Source organism: Pagrus major, chromosome 8 (assembly GCF_040436345.1).
Source record: "Pagrus major chromosome 8, Pma_NU_1.0".
Taxonomy (NCBI): Eukaryota; Metazoa; Chordata; class Actinopteri; order Spariformes; family Sparidae; genus Pagrus; species Pagrus major.
In genome coordinates, this window is record NC_133222.1 from 17092627 (window position 1) to 17113539 (window position 20913).

At 41.9% G+C, this 20913-nt stretch overlaps 1 protein-coding gene across 1 annotated transcript in view; it reads left to right on the forward strand.

Annotated features, from left to right (window-relative positions):
• kcnq1.2 (potassium voltage-gated channel, KQT-like subfamily, member 1.2) overlaps window positions 1-19771 on the forward strand; it is a 184973-nt gene extending 165202 nt beyond the window's left edge. The window contains exon 18 of the mRNA XM_073472223.1: window positions 17889-19771. Within this exon, the coding sequence (XP_073328324.1) occupies window positions 17889-18035 (147 nt within the window). The 3' untranslated portion in view covers window positions 18036-19771. The remainder of the gene's footprint in view (window positions 1-17888) is intronic.
• Window positions 19772-20913: the final 1142 nt, after the last annotated feature.

Genomic DNA, 20913 nt, shown 5'->3' on the forward strand with positions numbered 1-20913 from the left:
GCCTGGCAGGCCCAGTGTTGGTCTTCAGGAAAGAATGTAGGGTCATCAAGCAGAGCTGATGGAGTTATTATTAATTTGGCTCTGGAATAACACCAGACATCCCCGTCCACTGTAAATGGGAAATAGTCAGTCCAGCTCTCATTCCAGCAGCATTTGGTAATGCCACAAGAAAGCTGTTTCATTCAGATTTTCTATCATTGCTCTTTCTAATTTATGGTTAAATGAGCTCACTCCTGAGAGCTTCCTAGACCCGGTGACCTCTCTGCAGTTTCCCCGGACACTCTGACCAATCGCGTGCCTCTAAACAATGTCACCGGCCAACCGGGCGTCTCTGGCCTGCATAATCGTCATCCTCCTCTGCTTCCCTCCAGCATTTGCAGACAGCATCAAAACATCACTCCTTAAAAAGCCAAACAAACGTCTCGAACGAGCGAGGCTCCCGGCTAACACCGCTTCTCATGTCCACATCTTTGATGAGGAGAAACGGCACCATAACAAAAACAAGACGCTAAGTGGGACGGGGAAAGATGCTATATTTGGAAACAGACGAATGTGCGACAAGATGTTCTTGTGCCGTCTCTCGCAGCTTTACAATGCCGTCTACTCCCTCTCCCTCTCCTGTGTGAGGCCAGCTGTGGTCATATAGTATAATAAGGCTCTCTATCTGAAGTAATGGCTTTAATGCTGGTTAAAATGGGAATGGGGGTTGGTTGGGGTCAAGCTGACTCCTGCGCCCAAGGATCAGCTGGCATGCCGTCGGGGCCGTGGCACCAGGCACAGGGCCACTGTCTGGGCAGGGCAGACAGCTGGCGTGGGGTGGGGTGGGGCATGGGGGATTCTCTCTGTCTGGGATACACACATCATCTTAAATTCCCTCCACTGTACCCAGACAACTCTTGTTTACATCGCGTGTGTTGTATCGTGCCTCTCTCATGTCTAAGTCGCTCTGTGGTTTACAGTTTGGATCATGTTACGGAAAATTAAATGAGTAATACCTAAGAGGACGCCTGCTGTAGACACAGCTGATGAAGCATGTTTTGTCTATTAGGACTGCTTCTTAACATAGAGCTGAAGAATACCATCGTCTGAGACGATAGAGTTTGAACATTTTCAGATATTAAACAGTTTTATTTTTGAAGATATCAGGAACCTCTCATTGTGAAATAGTTGATTGCGATAAATCAGTGACTAATAATTGTTTTAATAATTGAATAGTCAATAATTTGATCATTGAACAGTCGCTGTTTTTCGCTTCTCAAATGTGAGGATTTGGTTTTGTCTTTTTTTATATAATCCTAAATTGATTTTTCTAAAAGTCTGAGCTGTCTATTCCAACATCCTTTGTAACTAGACAGAAAAACATTCAAACGAATATGAACAGCAATATATCCCAGTTTATCTAACATTATTATTGAGTGATTATTGAGCATTCACGCAGTGCTCTGGTGTGTGGGACTCTTATTGTGAAAGGAAAGAACGGAAGGCGTCTGTCTAATGGGAGGCGGTTAAAAGTTGGCCGCCCTGGTCGAGACAACGGAGCCTCCGTGTTTTTATTTTGCATTCATAACTTTCAACAACAGATCTTTCTCACCGCACATCCTGTCATCAAGTCAAGAAACGTCTGCGTCTCGGCTCTGCTCCGTGTCTGTGTGGACTGCCGCGATGAAACGCACCCAGAGACGAGAGAAAGGCAGTAGTAAGCGTGACTGAAAATGATGGCAGTAAATACAGAGTCACGTGGACAAATATAAGGTACATATCATGAAATATTTAGTTTTCTACTTTCGGTTCGGGCTGGCAGTCATGTGTCATGTGTGTAAACAAGCAAAAGTAAATAAGCAAAGAATCTGATATCTGTGTCACTGCCCGCCCAGTTGATATATAAAAAGGACCAGTCACCATTTTAATGCGTAAATGTTACATATTATATCTTTAAGTTCACAGGACTTGTTATAGGCAATTTTCCACTAGTGAATACATTTAATGGAAAAAAAAAAGAAACGTCAAATAAATTTGTAATAAAAACTATTTTGGACTGCAGTGTCCATATGTTTATGTAGACCATTTGCAAGAATTTTAATTGCTCAGAAAACAGCACCATCTGTGTTGTTGAGGGAAATGATTTCCTGTGCAGAAGCCACGATGCCATTAGTATCCATTTCAATGGTCGCCCTGAACCTAGACCAAAGTGCTGGCACGCCCCTTGTCATTTATAATATCAGGCTGACTGGCCTATTGATGACGAGAACAAAGCCACAGTGTGGCCGACCTACAGCAGTGGCCGTAGTAACATGGCACCTCCCCGGTGACTGACGATGCCACGCTGGCTGCCACCACAGCCTGGCACAGGAGGGGGGTGGTGGTGTGCGTGTATGTGGGTGTGTGTGGGGGGGGGGGCATTTGGTGGTTGTGGCAGCTGGCAGTGAGAAGACGAGTGGGGGAGGGAGGGGGGGGCGGCGGGCAAGGGGCTCCTTCATTTATAAAGACTCCCCTGTGTGAACCCCATGCGAGGCCACACCCTGGATGCAAAGTCAAACTGGCTTGCCGAGGTGCACGCACACTTGCACATTCATAAACACACACACACGGTATACACGCAAATATGAGGTTAGGATGGACAAGGTGATTGACAGAAAAACTCCGCTCTGGTGCAGCATGTGTCGCTGCCCTTTCGTTTTTTTGAGGTGTATCAGTATTTGCGTGAGTGTGGGGTTTTTTTTCTTTTCAACGGATGAGTGTGAGTGATTCAAAGCCACAGCAGTCTGCAGTTTTGTCTTGTTGAGTCATTGCCCCTTGGCTGATGAAATGGAGCGTGGTGTCACGTCGCTGAGCTGTTTATTAGCTCTGAGGAGACAGGGGAATGTAATCAAACTGTCCTGATTGAATCATGTGACGGCTATTCATCTTCCCACATACTGTATGAAGGAACATTAGAGTTTTGCCTCATTGGATGTGTTGAAATTGTTCCTAGAAGAGAGGAGGCCTTAAATAACTAGAAACTAGATTTTTTTTTCCTTTGTTTGGGTGTTTGTGTGCATATGTCTGTCTTATATTTATGGATTAAAGTGTGCGTGTGTTGAAACATGACAACATTCTCAAGTGAGAGACACGTTTTTTTGCCGTTTGCTGTTTATGTCCTACTTTTCTTCCGTGCACATAAATTAAAGTATTAAAATGTGTTTGCCTTCGTGTTCTGTCCTCATGAGGGCCACCACACTGGGGACCAGTTAGGAGCAGATCAGGTCCAGCTGTCTCTGAGGACAAATGGTCCATCGGGCAACTGCTTACTCCCTCCGCCCTCTCCTCCACCTCACCCCCTCTCTCCTCACAAGCCAGTTTGTTTACTTGACTTTACGTGCTAAAAACCATTTTGAGTGCTTTTATCGATTCAGTCGGAGGCCTAGAGTAGCCGCGTGTGGCGACAGCTTCCAGGAAATCGGTTGGTGGAGGTTGAAGTGTTTACGTATAGATGGCGTTTTGTTTTATGCATTTCACGTGGAGGGTAATGGACATTTGAGTTTGTTTTTAATATATTTTTTTTAACTCCTCATTCTGGCCTTTTTACAGGTCAAAGTGACATTTGGCAAATTCTCCTGGAGGATTTAATTTAGAGAATAATGGACCATAATCCTAAATCAAAGTAAATTATTACTGTTTGAACAGTTGTTTAAATCTGTTTATATCCAATTTTAAAAATTCCTCAAGAAATACAAACAAAAATGGGCTTTTAACTGTTACATTTTTGTATTTATGCTCCATATTTTCATCACCTTTTCAATTTAACTACAAACATATTTATGTGAACATGTCATGGTGCTTACAAACGATTTTTTCCTCTACATGTGGGAGTGAGACCTAAAAGCATTCCCCCGCCCGCACCCGTATTCCTCTGAGCTGACAGCAGCTTCATCCCTCGGCAGCCTTCTCATAATTCATCTCTTTTGGCTTGTTTATGCTGCACATTTATTTTGTTTGCGGTAACATTTCCCCGACCCTCTCATCTCTCAACGTGAAAAACACTAATGCGCCTCCAACGCGACATCAAAGCCTCTCCCTCGGCCCAACGCTTTCTCTGGCTGTTTCGATTTATGGCTTTTTTTTTTTTTACCTTCCTCAGACATGAAAGACCATCAGTGTTTCCCACACGTAGTACGTATGTGCGTGGACACACACTTTCTCTCTCTCGCAGCCCCACAGTCATGTCCAAACAGAATGATCGGTAAATCAAATAAGACACCCACAGTGTTTCAGAGAGAAGGAGTGTGCGCCGAACAACGGAGAGATAAAAAGGAGAAAAAAAAAGGAGAAGGAGAGGAGGAGAGGAGGAGGGGAGGAGTGGACACGGGGGATTGTACGTCCTCGTGAAAGTAGCCCTCAGAAACAAAAGCAGCTTTGAGTGCGCACCCACTCAGAAGAGAGATTAGCCGGTACACACCCCCCTCGACACACCACCACCATCACCACCACCACCACCCCTGCAGAAAAGAGCTTTGGCTGCAGTTTAGCGGCACGTGGCACAGCCCTTGATACTTATCATGTGCGTCAGGTGCTCTCGCTTGGTTTCCTGTTCTTTAAAACATAACCACCGTTTCCCTCTTTCACTCCCTCCTTCTTCTCCTTCTCTCAGTCCACAACTAATCCACCCACACCGCTGCCATCCAGCCTTCCCCTTCATTTCTTCTTACTCTCTTTCTCTCTCTCTCTGTCCATCTCTTTCTCCTGCTTTTACAAATACAAAGAACATATTGTATCTGCCAGCGTTAAAGTGAATCCATTCTCCTTGGCAGCGGCCCGACCCGTGGTGAATCTGAGCCGGGCTAGCTCTGTTTTCCAGCTGGCACCGAGGCCGCTGGTAGAGCGGGTCGGTCGCTCGTTGGGTTGGTGAATTTGAGTCCACCTGACACGTTGGTTTAGGATTCATTCACGCACTCTGTCGTTCTCGCTCTCCCGCTTTCTCGTTCTGACTCAACTTGCAAAGCGTGACCCCAGTTCACCTCAAATGAAGCACTACTAAATGCACACTTTGAGGATGCTGGTTTGTAGCATCAGCAAAGTCTTAACACATACAGAAACTTTTGTAAGATCACATGCTTCTGAGTGCAATAAACAGAACGAGCCATTAAAAGATTTGAATAAAATCTCTGGGGAAGTTTGACAAACACGAATACATTCACACTTTTCACACATCCCTTGCATTAGCTGGTGGTTTTCAGCTGCTCTCCTCGATCTGTATGGAAACCAGACGATTGGGAGAGGAAGAACAATTTAAGGTCATGGTAGCGCTCCTATTTAGTTGTGGAACTTCTTGGAAAAGTCCTGGAATCCTAAACCAGTTCCACAGCAGGAATCCAGGACCTCAAACACACACACATGCACACACAGACTCTGAAATACACAAACGCATGACTAATAATTCCTAATAATAACAACACCCTTTTTGCATCCACGCAGTCTCACATACACATAACCCACAAGACATTACCAAAGTAGCACGGCCTTTCATGAAAGCCGATATAAACACACAGTGACACAAACACATCAATAATGAGATGCTATCGCGTTTCATAATCATAGTTCAGGCCCAGAAACTGAATACAACCTCCTCCCCTCCCCACAAATATGAAAGAGCTCAGAGGATGAGTCAACACACTCACAAGGCCGCAAAAACAAACTGTTAATAAAGGCCACCAGAGCCTTTTGAAGTTCGTCTGACCACCCTCCCCCTTTTCTCTCCCCCATCTTTCATCCCTAACCGCTGGCTCATGCTTGTTATAAAACAATCATACACGTCTTCTCTTCAGTTTGTATTTTCTCTTTTACTTTGTAAATCTGTGTGGTTTGCTTTTTGTATATTTGCATTACATTTTAGAACATTTTGGTCAGCTTGTGCTTTTTTTTCAAGCCAAGGCTGTGAGAAAAGGAACATAGTGAGACATTGGGTCAATTTGTGTCTTATCGGCATACAGTGAACAGTGATATGCAGTGTGTGTCTTTGTGTGTGTGTGTGTGTATCCCCGGCGAAAAGTCTCTGAAGCAAACTCCCCACCTCCTCTGAAGACGATAGCATTATTGCACTCAAAAACGTCTTTTTCCTCTTGTTCCCACAGTTAAAAGTTTGAGCTTCACTGTGTAAAATGATGTATGTGCAGAATTTCACACTGAAAGGCTGTTTTCACATTATTTGCTAAAAGTGTAAGAAAAAAAAATCAGATTTTAAGAGGTGTGTGTGATGTGGAAACTCGAAGCCTCCAATGCACTTTATAGTGAAGTTGGAAACATCTTGTGTCCAGCAGTCAAACATGTGAAAAGAAAAATATTTGCAAAATCATGTAGTCTGGAATTTTTAATGAGGGAGAAGGAAAGGGGGCCATTTTAAGGATTTTAATGTGGTAATTAGATATTTTAAAAATCATGTTAGACACATATTTATACATTTTGTATATGACTTGATACATGTGTAGAGGGGACCTTAAAGGACAAGTTCACCCAAAAATGAAAATTGAGTCATTATCTCCTCACCCCTGTGCTGATGGTAAGTCTGTGAAGCCTCGCAGTCCAGAAAACATTTTTGGAGCTTCACAGCAAAAAAGCATTGCAGCATTACCCTAAACAACTGAAGTAGATGGTGACTTGTTTTAAAAACTTAAAACAAAAAAAAAAAAACCACGAATAAAACATAAAATAGCTCCATAAAGCTCATATGGCATACCAAGTTCCTGGAAGCCCCGAGATCCCAAATTGATTTGAAAAGACTTTATTTACACCTTTGATACATGGTCAAGCACTTGTATCCCCTTCAGACAGGGTAAGTGCAACACTTTTAGCTTTTAGCAGCTACAGCAAAGATTTCAGCTGAAAAAAGGGCGTAAATATTGTCTTTTCAAATCATGTTAGGATATCGGCAATTTCCTGGAATCATGGATTACACCAGACAAGCTGTATGGAGTCATTTTATGTTTTTTAGGAGGGTTGTTTCTTATGTATTAAAACATCCCCATCTACTTCAGTTGTTTAGGAGAATGCTGCAACGCTGTTTTGCTGTGAAGCTCCAGAAATGATTTGTGGCCTACAAAACTTCCCCTGACTTTCCATCTGCATTAGGGTGAGTAGTTAATGACTGAATTTTCATTTTTGGGTGAACCTAACCTTTAAAGTATTTTTTAGATGGTCTGTTGGTTAATGTTCCTGTAAATCGATAAGAGCATGGTCACCAAAATGGTTCACAGATGTTTATCATTAACAATATCCTTTGTCTGGAAGCTCCATGCAAAATCTCAGAAATTGGAAAGTGTGAATCTGTAGCAAGTTAAATTGTGAGTAATCAGTAATGACATGCATCAAAGTTTGGCAGATTTTTGTAGGAGAACGGGAAAGTCATCCTAAATCATGCAGTTATACTGAGACTAGACCTTAATTTGTAAAATATACACTGAGCATCAACTGAGCCCAGCCGCTAAGTGGTAATGACATGACTCACTGACGAGACTCATAAACAAGCTTCATTGAATGAAGCGCGATTATGCCACTGCATTGCCGATGCTTTACGTTACATTTATTTAAAAACTGGTGACAATTTAAGAGAAAGTTGATACTCTTTCCAGAGCAGCTGCCATGTTTTCTCAATTTGAACGGCAGAGGCAAAGACAAGTGGAGTGAAGGATTTCTCCAGTCAGTATGGAGAGATCTCAACTATTGTAGAGTCTATGATGCCCGTCCCTATTTTTTTTCCTTTCCAGCTGGGGCTCAGAACATGAGGTAAAGTGTGCCCCAATTAACAGCATGACAGCCTTATGTCCCAAACCTCTACAAACAGAGAAAAAAGGTGGTGTGCTACATGGCATGCAATGGCACTTCACAATGCTGCTTTTTACCTGACATTCTGATAATAAACATGGATGAAGCTGTGTTGAATGTATTAGTTTTGACTATGTTATACCTAGTTGCAGACTAACACGCAAAATTGTGTTTATTATTTTCATCGGTACGTGTGTGTATGTGGTGTGTGGTAGGGTTAACCCCCTCTCCTGGAGACAAAAGCCACTAGTGTCCTTTTTTTTTCTTGCTTTCAAATTTATTTTCCTTTTCTTCTGGCTTTTTAAATTTTCCTCCTCCTTTACTCTCTCTCTCTGGCCTCTCCCTTCCTCCCCTCCCTCCTCTCATCCCTGCATCTCCATTCTCCATTCATGCAGCTCTGTCACGGCAATGATAATGATGACCTCTGTGTAATGCTAGCTTGTTATTGGCCCACCAGCGAGGCCAGTGTGTGCACCCTCTGTTGCTTTTTCTGCATTGACCATTGTGTTACGAGTGAAACGTTGGACCTTGTGTGTGTGTGTTCGTGTGTGTGTGTGTGTGTGTGTAGGTGAAACACAAAGAGCAGGCAGCCAGTCTGAGTGAGCTACACAGGGGATCTATAGAGAGGCAGAGAAATTCACCTGAATTGACCCGATGCTGTTGCTGTCGCTATTGTGCCGTTGGTTTTATGAGAACACGAGTGGAAAATAACTGGAAACGACCTCTCTAGTCTCTTTGTTTTACTGGATATTTGCACATAAATGCCTTATTTGGGTGAGAATCATTTATAACACGTAGGCTGGTCTGTATAACAGCTAACAAACAGAAAATGAGACTGTCCAACATCTGAGCTTGAATGGAATTTAATTTTATTCTAGTTTAGTCCTGGTTTGGTGATGAGTGAGCAGTCTACCATGGGCTTATCGCAAAGTTTCCACCAAAAACGGATGCCCACTGTGGCTGGAAACGGGTTGATAAAAGTGTTGAGAGTGAACCAAAACTATCAAAGTGAGGGCCGTAAAACAAAAACAATGAGATGACAGACACATACAGTTGAGGGCGACTGCAGAGTCTGATAATGATTCTCTGTGGGTTTGTCACTACGAGAGGCTCCTTGCACATTACATAGAATAATTTGAGCAACTGTCTATCAAAAAAAGAAGTTGATTAGTGCAGCTTTAACTTAATGTTGATTCAAAATATTGGAATGAGATATAATAAATAAAACAGTGGGATATCTGTCAGCAATAGAAAGGAAGATTTATTTACAACATCGCAGATTTTTTTTTACCACTAGTGGTGCTAAAGAGCATTATTTTAAGAGCAGGCACCTGTATTTTTCTTCCATCTGGTGCGTCCACATGTGTTCAGCAAAACATATTCCCGACAACCACTTTGCACTATTCCACAAATTTTCAGTTGGCAGAAGCAACATGCCTAGACGCACAGTAATGTGCCAACAAAGAAGAAGACAGCTAGCCGCTAAATGTAGATGTAAACAATGCAATATTCCCCAAAAAATACTTTACAAATGTTTTATTATGGAGGAAATGCATTCAACTAGTTGGCTCGGCCTCAATAGACACATATGTTTAGGTAAGAAAAGTTGAATGTTAATATAACTCTCTTCAGTAAATTTCTTGGCAAGACAACTCTACAGGGTAACTTTAAAGCTGGGGTTGATAGAAACCATTTGTTATTCTTCACTTATATATTTTGAAAGATTTTTTTTAACTGTTTTTCTATTTTTTTTCTTTCACATTTGAAATAAAAAGTTTATCGTATCAAACTGTGACCGAAACTTCCTAACATCGTCATACTGTGCGAAGTGCGTGTCAGCAGAAATCGCCTAACCTTATCATAATTAACGTAAATAACGATCATGGCTATTGTTAGTGTTCACTGCTGTCAAGCTAGCGTCTGGCATTCTTGTGCGACTATCTCGTAAATAGCTTTAGCGATGCATCTGCCAAGCCTTGTGGAAGACTCTGGTCATGCAAATGAGTGCACAAGCAGGCAGGTAGGTAGTTTCATCCAATCATTTCATTCAGCCCGACAGCTACTGATAACAGATTTTTTTCATTTTTTTTTTGTGAGAGCATTTGATTAATTGATTGCTGTCGGGATGAAAAGAAATATATAACCTACACTAGCTTTAAGTACTGGTGTATTTAGAGTGAGCTTTTCACTATTGCTAAAGAAGTACTCTTTCAGAGGTGTGAATACACTTGGAAAGCTTTTCTTTCCTGGCCAGTATGTGTGAATTTAGATGGTTTCACATCAGACATAAAAATGTTCTTTTCTGCTGACTGAAGATGATTTAACAGAACTGAAATGTGTTTCAGTAAGTTAAGTGTGAAAGTGACGGACACTGGATATTTTCTGTTTTAACTAAAACAGCATTTAAAGGCCCCAGTGGGATATTAAAGAATTCCTTTCCAACTGGATTGAACATTGTGTGAGTCATGCTAGTGCCATGTACGCAGACACAGTCATAACAAAGGTGAGAAAGAATGACGCTGTAAAATTGTGTGGTGTTACACAGGCTGCAGCACCAGGCCTTTTGAGGTCACGGTGGTGGGAAAACACATTACACATTCATTACAGCATGCAAGGACGGTGACCTGTGCGATTGTTTCCCTCTGCTCTTATCTCTCTCTCTGTCCCAGCTCTGTCTCCATTGTCTCGTGCGATTGAGAGCATTTCAATGACAGGAATCTTGTTTTGTTGAATAGCGCGGCCTGGTCGGACACAGATGCCAAGACATTCCTGGAGCTGGTAGTCTTTCCTTCTGGCAGCCCTGCACCTCTGTCTCTTCTGCTCCACTCTTGTATTTTCACTCTTCTTCCCTCTTCTTTTTCACTCCTCAGTCCTCCTCAAGGTGACTGTCAAAGAGAGAGAGAGAGAGAGAGAGAGAGAGAGCAAGAAAGGGAGTTACATGTGTCTCTATGAGTGGCTGTGTTTTTGTTTGCCTACGTGCTCGATGTCTGTATGTTGACTGTTCAAAGAAAGGCTTTGTGCACTCTAATGCAGCCAGGACTGCGCTCCTCAGTGTACATACTGGCCTTGTTTTCCCTGACGAATAAGCCACACCACTCCACAACACCTACACACCATTCATTACATGTCAAGGCCACCACGCACTCCCTCAGTCTACCTCATGCAGTATCTTATAGCCCTCTTGCATGTCATGTCTCCATTTGTCAGCAATCATGCGATGGTTTAATCTGGCACGGATCACAGAATGCAGCAATAGCAGCTCCAAGCTTTTCTCCAGGCTTTATGACTCTCCAACAGATGGCAGTGTGAATCGGTCTATCAGCACAGGCCAGTTTATGAGGACCGTGTTTGAATTAAAGATTGCTGTTATGCATGGCAGTCATAGTAAAGCAGACAAGTCTTCTCTTCTCTTCTCTTCTCTTCTCTTCTCTTCTCTTCTCTTCTCTTCTCTTCTCTTCTCTTCTCTTCTCCTCTTTAGACAAGGTGGTAACATGTTGACCTCTTGACCTCTGGATTTTCCTCATGCATTTCTATCAGAAGCAGTATTACAGCTATGTTTTGCCTACTGTACAAAAAATTAAATAAGGTACTATATTCAGTGGGGGAGGAGGTGCTCGGGTACTTCACTTCAGTAAAAAATACAGGTAAAGGTGCACTTTCAGGAAGTCAAAGTAATAAGTAAGTGGTCTCGTAGTTGGTTGAGGTGGAGCTTAGATTGAAATGTTTTATACAGGACTGCAACTAATAATTATGTTCTTCATGGACGCTCGGGTAGTAACAGAATGCGTGTAACAGGAGTATGTAATCAGGATACAAAATTAAAGGTAACTGTAATCGGGTAAAGTTACAGAAAAAAAAGATGCAATTATATCACAGATACATTCAATAGAAAGGGGATTACTAACAGGATTACAATTTTAAAATACAGAATGATATACTAGTCTGTAACTGTGCACACAAGTCTCGGACAACATCACTCTGGTCTTTAAAGAAAGTAATTCTATTGATATTTCTATTATCTCTTCTTTATTTGCATATGTTTGGTATTTAGGTCATCCAAAACGGAAATTAATCAAGTTACATTACTTCAATATTGTGATACTTGGATTATGTTACTGACTACATTTTTTAACAGATAATTAGTAATTATATCTGAATACATTTTTTAGGTAACCCTCCCAACCCTGATTATGGATTCATCTGCTTATCAATTTCTCCATTGATCGACTGATATATTGATATTGTAATATTGATATTGATATCCTGCTGATGAGATATATCTTCTGAATCTTCAGTAGAATAAGAAGAACAGTGCTTGACCACAGAACATTTGGAACAAGTCTCCAGTAAAAGTTTCTAAAACAAATCCATGTCAGATCTGGCTGCGTGATGAAATGTATGTCTGACACGTGCTGTTGTCTGTTCTTGTTTTCAGACTGGCTGCTTTTATTGCCCTTTGTGCTGCAGCCTCAGTGCTTGAGAAAAAAAGCGCCCTGGGAGGATAATAAAATTTATCTTATTTCATCTTGTCATGAATTTGATTTGAGTCCACGTGCGTAATGTAACCATATTAGAGAAGCCACGATCTATTCAGAGCAGCAGGAAGTCACTACACCAGCTACAACACAGATTCCCAAAAAGTTAATTTGCAATTTTTGACATTTACTGAATTAAAAACAAAGACAATATATTTAATGGTTTACCGCATCAGCTTCATTTATACATATGCTTGATGTCAACAGCACATTTCAAACAGGTCAGAGAGGAGCAACAAAGCCTGGGGTCTGTTTGGAACATTCCACAGGTGAACAGGTTAATTGGTTACAGGTGATGGTGTTATGATTGGTGATGAAAGGGGCGTGCTCCAAAGGCTCAAGCGTCCACAGGCTAGTACGAGGCGAGGTTAAACACATGATTGTATAAAGGATGTTAGTACATCGCAAACCTTTGTCAGTAAACAGGGGCTGTTGGGTATTGGGGTTGTAGTTTACTTTGCAGGACAAACCGTCTGCTAAACTGGTGAAAGTAAAGCTCATGATGACTTTTACCCTGTGGTGACACTGTTGTTTACTCCCCTCAGCTCTTTATTAGTTTTCCAGTATGACTCTCTTGCCTAAACTCTCCCCTACAGCTCTTTGGACACGGTTAATGTGGTCCCTCGTTTACGCTCCTTGTTTGTTTGTTGTTTGCTAGGTGACAGGCAGACTAGCACAAACAAGTGTGTGTACACACTGTATCCACATTTGTTTGTCTACTTGTATACTTGTGTGTTTGTTGGAGTTTATCAGATGACAGACGGAGTCCCATGGGAGGGCAGGAAGGTGGTTCAGGAAGGGTGTTTCTGTGTGAACAGGAGCTCTGTGTCCTCCCCACCGTTGTCTCAATGTCTCCAGCAGTCGCTGCGATGACTGGAATACAGGTCAAAGACCAAATACAGTAGATAATAACCTATATATAATAATGATAATAATTTTATTTATACAGTACCTTAAAACAGAGTTACAAAGTGCTGTACATGCATACAACATATCAAACGATGAAAGAATCACAAGAAAAAGCAAGTATTGTAGTGGCAAATGTAGAGACATGGAGAAAGTTATCAGCCATCCAGCTTTTATTGTCTGCTAAGCAACTGTGGAGGCATTAAAGGGAGGTTTTGTCATTAGGTTTGATGGACAGATAGAGTTCACGTCTGATATAACCCAGGGCGGAGCATGTAGATATAGAAATAGATGGGTCCTAAAATGGAGCTCTGGGGGATGCCATAATATATCTCTGCTGCTTGTTAAAGCTTGGTGAATTAAATGTTAATTCAGTATCCCTTTCTCTCCCATCTCACTTATTTCCTTTTTTAATTCTTGTCAGAAAAAAATACAGAATATTTATTGATTTCAACCTCCCAAATGTGAGGGTTTTCCACTTTTTGTTCTGTAATATTTTGATTGATTGTCTGGGTATTTATTTGGAAACAACAAGTAATTGAAAGATGTCACCTGAAGCTCTGGGAAATGGGTTTCTTTTCACTATTTAGTGGTGATTTACACATAGATTACACAATAAATCAGTAAAAAGTCAATTGATTAAATGCCCATGAATAGAACCAGCCCTATGTGTAACATGTTTCTTTAAAGGTACAATATGTAAGAAGTGGCCACCTGTCCAAGCAAGGTCACTCCAAACAAATAGGTGCAGCATATCACCAGAGTAATCACTAACTTTTGCTAACTGTAGCTGCCGTTAGCTAGTTAGCTCAGTTAGCCGTGCAGCTATCAATCCTGACTGTGAGCTTGGGCTAGCTGGTTAGCATGCTAGCCTCAGCAGATATCACTCCCACACAACACATAGATGTCTTTGACATTTCATCAGAACTGATATTTCTTCACACACTGGTGATAATTTTCGTTTAGTTATTTGTTTTAATGTTTTAAACCACAATTCTAACATGTCACACCTTTTAAATTTTTGATCAACATAGCATGCTGGATGAGACTTTTTATATCCTTACTGAACAAAGAGTTGTATGGCTTACGTTCAGTATTTTTGTGTTTTCTTTTTCCAAAGTTCTACAGACAAAATATATATTTAGCAGAGTTGGGGTTACATTTTATTCAAAACTCCTGTATGCATTAACTGAACTTACTACTCTACTCTACTTGACTCTACTTGAGAGCACCACCCAGTTGGACACATGTCTCTCTTTCCTTCTCTCTCTCTGACTCGGCTGTAGAGACCTTATCGGAGTTCAGGGAAACCCCGGCTGCTGAAGTGTCAGCAGTGCTTGTGACTGTCCCATGTGTTGTCTGTGGTCAGAGGGAGGGCCGGGGACAGCTGGAGCATCACCTGTCACTGGATCACATGCGTTTATATGACACAGCAGTGGTGACACCCAACTCCAGCAGAAAAAAAACCCTCTCGATACAATGTCCCCATATGCAGCAAATGCCAATTCTGAAGGTGACCACACGATAAAAACATATTTAATTAAAGACAAAATAGCAACATTTGCCTGCTTAAATTAATACAAAAGGCCAGATAGTACTAGAGCTTTTTTTATTTAATTATTAAATTAATCACCAACTATTTTAACTATCCATTAATCAGTTTGAGTAACAATTTGAATATTTTCTAGTTTCTTTACTCTTCTGTGACAGTACACTTAGCGTCAAGACATTTGAGGACATCATCTTAATCTTTGGGAAAATAATCAACGGATTAACCCACAATGAAAGTAATTAATAGTTGCAGCCGTAGATTGTGCCTGCAAGAGCTGTCTTCTGCAAGACAACAAAATGATATCATGTGGCAAAAGGCTAAGTCTCAGAGATCATGACAACATACAGTACAGCATGTAAAACACAGGAAGAAAGTATATTAGCAAAGAGGAACAGTGGTCACAAGTATGCTGTCACCCATACTGACTGTCGCGCTCATAACAGGATATCTGCATAACAGACAGTACGAGCTGCAGCCCTTGAAATGACCTGTGAGTTGAGTCATCTCTGCTGATCCTTCCACCAAATCGAACAGTAATGCGGTTTTAAAAAACTAAACAAAAAAACCCCCTCACAATCTCTTTCTCTCTCTAACTCTGTCCTCTCTCACCTGCTTTTGATTTTCTCATTTGTAATCACAACATCTCTTTCACCCACATCCAGACTTGGAAACACGAGGAGACGTACTCTTGCGCCACCAGTGACACATTCATAAACATGCTATTGCACAATCTCGCCCTCTCACTTTCGCATCTCTCCCCCGCATCCATCTCCAGAAAAAACACACACTCATGGGGTGTAAATAAGTCTTGTGCGTCTAATTATGTTTTTCTTGTCTCTCTGTGGGTCTCCTGGGCCCCTCCTTTTAGAAACACAGCAGGAGGAATTCCTGATCCATTTTAAGCTCCAACGAGAATGTTGATAAGTCTGTAGATTACTGCCCAACATGTTTATGATAGCCTATTATTCTCTAAGCTTCATCCGGGCCCAGCGCGTGCTTCGTCTACTTAGCGCAGCTATTTGGGTCATGGTACAATCTCAGAGGAAAGCACTGTGGATGGTGAAATATCAGCAAACCTTCATGAAAAGGGTCAAAAGGAAGTAATTCTTGCCCTGGCACACTTTAAAACTCTTATGAAATAGTTATATTATGTCATTAAGACTCAGTTTACCTGTAATTGACAAAAAAAAGGTCAGATCTAAGCAGTCAGCGTACTTGCACATGACCTAAAGCTCACTATCTGCGCTAGCTTTAACTGCCGATCCAAACAACTCTAAAACATAAATTTTGTGGTAATGAGATCTAGAAACTAAGCAAAACTAATTTATTTGTCTGACATCTATGGCTCGTCAGACATTTTAACAATACTCAGTTGTTTATAAATTGTGATCATTGGCATGTTGAGATGTGGTTTCATTCTTCTCTGTGACACACACTGATATTTTAGATCTACGCTTCCTATTATGGCTCATATTTCAACAACAATAAACGCTGCTAAATGTCCCGCTCTGCCATAAAAATGTCCAGGCACATCAGGCACACGCACTAAAAAGACAGAGAGAAAGAGGGGCCATACGCTTAAGCCTATGAAAATGCCATTGATGTTAACTGTCTCGCCGTGCCCTGCCAGAAATGCCGCAGTTGGGCCAGAGTTGTTCGCTATCAGCGTCTAGTAGAGACAGGAGTCTGAATCTATCTGTTCTGCCTGGTGCGTGAGATGTTATGGCTCTTTGATGTGCTTTGCTGTTTAAGCTTTGATTTACGAAGTGCCATCTTTATCATTTCCCCTGGTTTTCTTGAAGCCATTGGAGCCATCAGAGGATAGTGAAATAAATAAGTGCAGAGGTAAAATCAAGGCCAAGGCTGTGAAGATGTAGAAAATCTCTTTGAAGTTGCAAAAGTGTGTGCAATAAGTCTGCACGGCTACTTTTTTATAGTTTTGAGTGTGTACATGCAGTGTTGTAAAAAGTACTCAAAAATCATACTTGAGTAAAAGTAAAGATATCACGTTAAAATATTACTTTGGTGAAAATGAATGTCACCCATACAAATACTACTTAAATATATATCTGATATTAAATGTACTGTTAGTAAATGATACACATATTTGGCTCTGATGCAGCATGTTATCTGCAAAGTAACTAGTAATTAAAGTGATCAAATAAATGTAATGGAGTAAAACATACAATATTCACCTCAAAATTGTTCTTAATTACAGTACTTGAGTAAATGTACTCAGTTACATTCCATCAGTGGAAACAGCGAACAGAAAGCTCAACAAACAAGTTCTTTGTGTAACTGAGATGATTACAAATCACTTCACCTGTATTTTATTTTTTGCCTTCACTACATTATCATCATTTATCAGCGTTTTTAACCTTGAAAGTCCAGTTTAGTACAGTATCAGATACTTTAAGACTTTTATTCAAGTATGACTTTTGGATATTTTTTACAACGCTATCAGTTTATCACAAAGTATAAGTAAAAGTATATGAGATATATATTTACATGTATGTATGTCCTGTATGCTAGGGGTCGATTATCAGACGTTTTAGTTACTTGAGTAGATGTATTTAGTTACATCCCGCCACTGTGTACATGAGTGTCTCGGTGTGCACGTGTGCTGATGTCCTCACTGTATTTGCATGTCACCAGGCAGTCTGTTGCCTGTTTACTTCTGTCACTGGGGTGGAGCCATTCATCTGTATTCACACCATGGTTAGGTGAATACAGAGATTCTGGCTGACACACCTGTGTTTACAGTTGGGGAAGGATGTATACAACAGCGGCCTGTATGTGTGTGTGTGAGTGTCTGTCCGCCCACGCAGGGATCGTATAGCTCAACAGCTTTTGTAATGAGTGGCTTTAGCAGGTAGACGGCGACGGGCAGACTAACGTGTCATTATACCCCGCGCTGCTCTGTCATTGGGATGGCAACTATATTAAAGAGGCAGATGGTTACGAAACAAAGGCACAAACTCTTTGACATTCTTTGTTTGTTTCACAATGCAGGTCTACGCTGTACTTAGTTTTGGAGTGTTTATCCCGGAGGCATTCAGCTGACCTAACCTGTCTGTCTTTTGTCATTGTGTCAAATCCAGGTCCATCAGATGGACCAGAAAATGGATGCGGTCCTGCAGATCCTGATGGAGCAGTTTCCCCCCCAGCCGGTGCTGACGTCCCAGCCCTCCATCCGCAGGGTGACTATCCAGAAACGCATGGGTGCCAGCATCGATGATGGGCCCTGATGTCGCAGGGAAAGTCACACGTGGTATGATGTCATCATCACCAAAGGAGGATTAAAGGAGCAGGAGTTCATATAAACAGCCCAGACCTCTACAAGGGGCCAGCCCCTGTCTTCCATTTACTATCTCAAATTTTCTCATTGACTTTTGACCACTCAGAAGAGAACAACTTTTAATTGTCTGGGACATGAGGGCAAGAGCACTACTGAGAGTGGGATTCATGGTGCAGAAAAAAGGCTGACTGACCTCTTTCTTCTGATGGTTGTTGGCCCCTTTCGTACTTTTTTTTTTTTGTCTGTCAAAATGTAGCTGTCTCTTCTACACCAGCATTGCGGGCCTTCAGTCTTCCCCCGGCAGCATCACTCAAGCAGCAACATGCTGCGTGAATTAATTTCACTTACATTAGCCTCATAATCACACGACTCAGATAATGTTAATTTATGTGCGGCCTGTCACTGAGCTGCATTCCTCTACTCCAAATATTATTCCAAGGCTAACTAACCCAGTAATGAAGTTGTAATGCAATCAAAGCACTCAAGCTCCCCAAAGGCACAGAGAAAAACTGTCCGGCCATGGCAGAGGCATTCCTTGAGTCCTTCTGATTATCTTGGCACCGTCCACACCCAGTACACAACGGGGTTATTTCCATAGCCACATATCCATCTAGCCTAACTGTACTTAGGCTGCGGCGCGTGTTTGTTAGTAGTGATCGAATAACACGAGGAGGAAAGGGCAGATTATCTGTTGACTCTGCCCTGCGTTAGGAACCGGAAGGCTGGAGTAAAAGAAATGGAACTGAAGATATGTGGGTGGCTAACATGGTGCTGATTTATAACTATGTTGAAGTTATTAGCCGACCTGCCGTGACAGGGCCCAGTGCTGTGATACAGGAATGGTCACCGATGGCATGGTCATGTGTATCGATCTCAAAGACTTTTAGCACCACTTCACTACTCACACCACCACCAGGACCCTGCTTAATATCCTCTATTACCCTCCTCAGGGGGCTCACACTGTTGTGTGCAATTTGAAATAAATTTGCCCCATTAAAGCTCTGATTATTTTTTTCTCCCCAGAGCTAATTAAGTGCTGAATTCCTGGTAAGGGGAGATTACTCACTGTGAGCGACTAATGAAAAGAAACACTGGAAAATGTGCAGAATTTAAACAGTAAGCTTTGAGGAGCAGGCGCACTAATTCTGTGTGAAAGGTTTGGAAATATCCGCCCGCCACCGAGAGCGCATGTTTGAAATGAAAAAAAGACAATGCTCTCACTTTGTTCCCATGCTCATTTATCTGACAGGACGTCGAGGCATGTAGGAAGCAGAAAATAGAAAATAACTCAGCTATGTAGCTACCGTATGAAAGGCTTCCCATAATTATAGCATGCACATTCCTAAAAAGACGGATGCACACACAAAAGAGGGGGGGAGAGGGAAGGGGAAAGATGAGAGGCTTTCTCTCTGCACTAGTATATATTTTCATAATTTTTTGCAGTGGTTAAAAAATAGCTATTATTTATCTTACATTTAATAAAGTGGTTGTATTTTAAAGGCACTCTGACCTTTTGAACATATCTGCCTGTCTGTTCTCCTGTACAGTTTTATAAGAGTTGTAAATAGAAACATTGCCTTATTGTACTGTATTTATTATCATGTGGAAAGATCAATCTGGAAACATGTCCGCTTGTTGGAGTGATGAGAAACACAGAGAGTGAGGCTGCTGCTCTGCAGATGGATGGAAATGATTGTAAATGATATTCACGCACAACCCTCTGCACTGTAGCTCCGCTGTAAATAATAAAACTCCATTTCATTACGCTCTGGCCTGCTCTCTTGGTTTGGGAGGAATTTGATTACCAGCTCATCTATTCCATAATTTGCTTTCCTTGGAAGGTGAGACCTGTCTTATAGTTTTTTCGGGGCAGTTTGCTTCGAAATCTTGAGCCGAGCGGGGTCAAGGTAAGGCATGGGCCTGAGTTTCCATCCAACTCAAATCTCCCCGACTCCTGAATTCCTTTCACACTGCAATCACCCAGAAGGGGTTAGAGAAAGAAAAAATAACACGTTCACCGTGCCTACTTTGAACTTCAATATTCCATAACCCATTGAACAAGGCATGCAGAGGAAAAAGAGAATATGTATCATATTACCACTCAATTATATTTGCCTTCAAAGGCCAAAAAATACTGGGGATGTCCCAAGATCAGCACAGTCCAGCGGGGAGAGAAAGAGAGAGAGAGAGAGGGGAGGAGGGAGGGTCATCCTGTGGGAGAGAGAGAGAGATGGAGGACAGCAGGAGCCTAAGTGAGCTGGGGAAGAGAGCAAAGGGGAGAGCAAAGCCATTTTCAATTAGCCAGAGAGACTGCATGGGCCGGAGGGCCACGGAGCTCCGCTGCCTTTTGTCCTCCTCTGGTTTCTATCACTACTGGGGGATTTTGGCAGGGAGAGAGAAAGAGAGACCCCATGGCTACCTCCGTCTGCAGAGGCCGCTCTGTGTCACCCCGTGCTCCTCTTTCATCTCAAGACGAGACAGAGAGAAGAGAGGGAGAGACTCCCACTTCAAAAGGCAGTTTGATCTCAGAAGTACACAGGAGCGCAACCTAAAAGAGGATCTGAGGGAGCAGTTAAAAGGAGAATATAAGGGACACACTGTCACAGATGCTGGACAGTGAAATGTGGCAGTCCTTGAGTTCGTGCAGAGGAGGAACTCATGCTAGATCATGAAACGCTAGACTCTGTGAGCTTTGTCGATCGTCCATGGTGTCTTTGATCCTGCCACCTGAGTCACGCTCAGAATAGAACAGAACTTCATTATGCTGCTGAAAATAGGCTGGTAAAGCTTAGAAATCACAAGTCACACAAAACAGTCATTGTGCTACA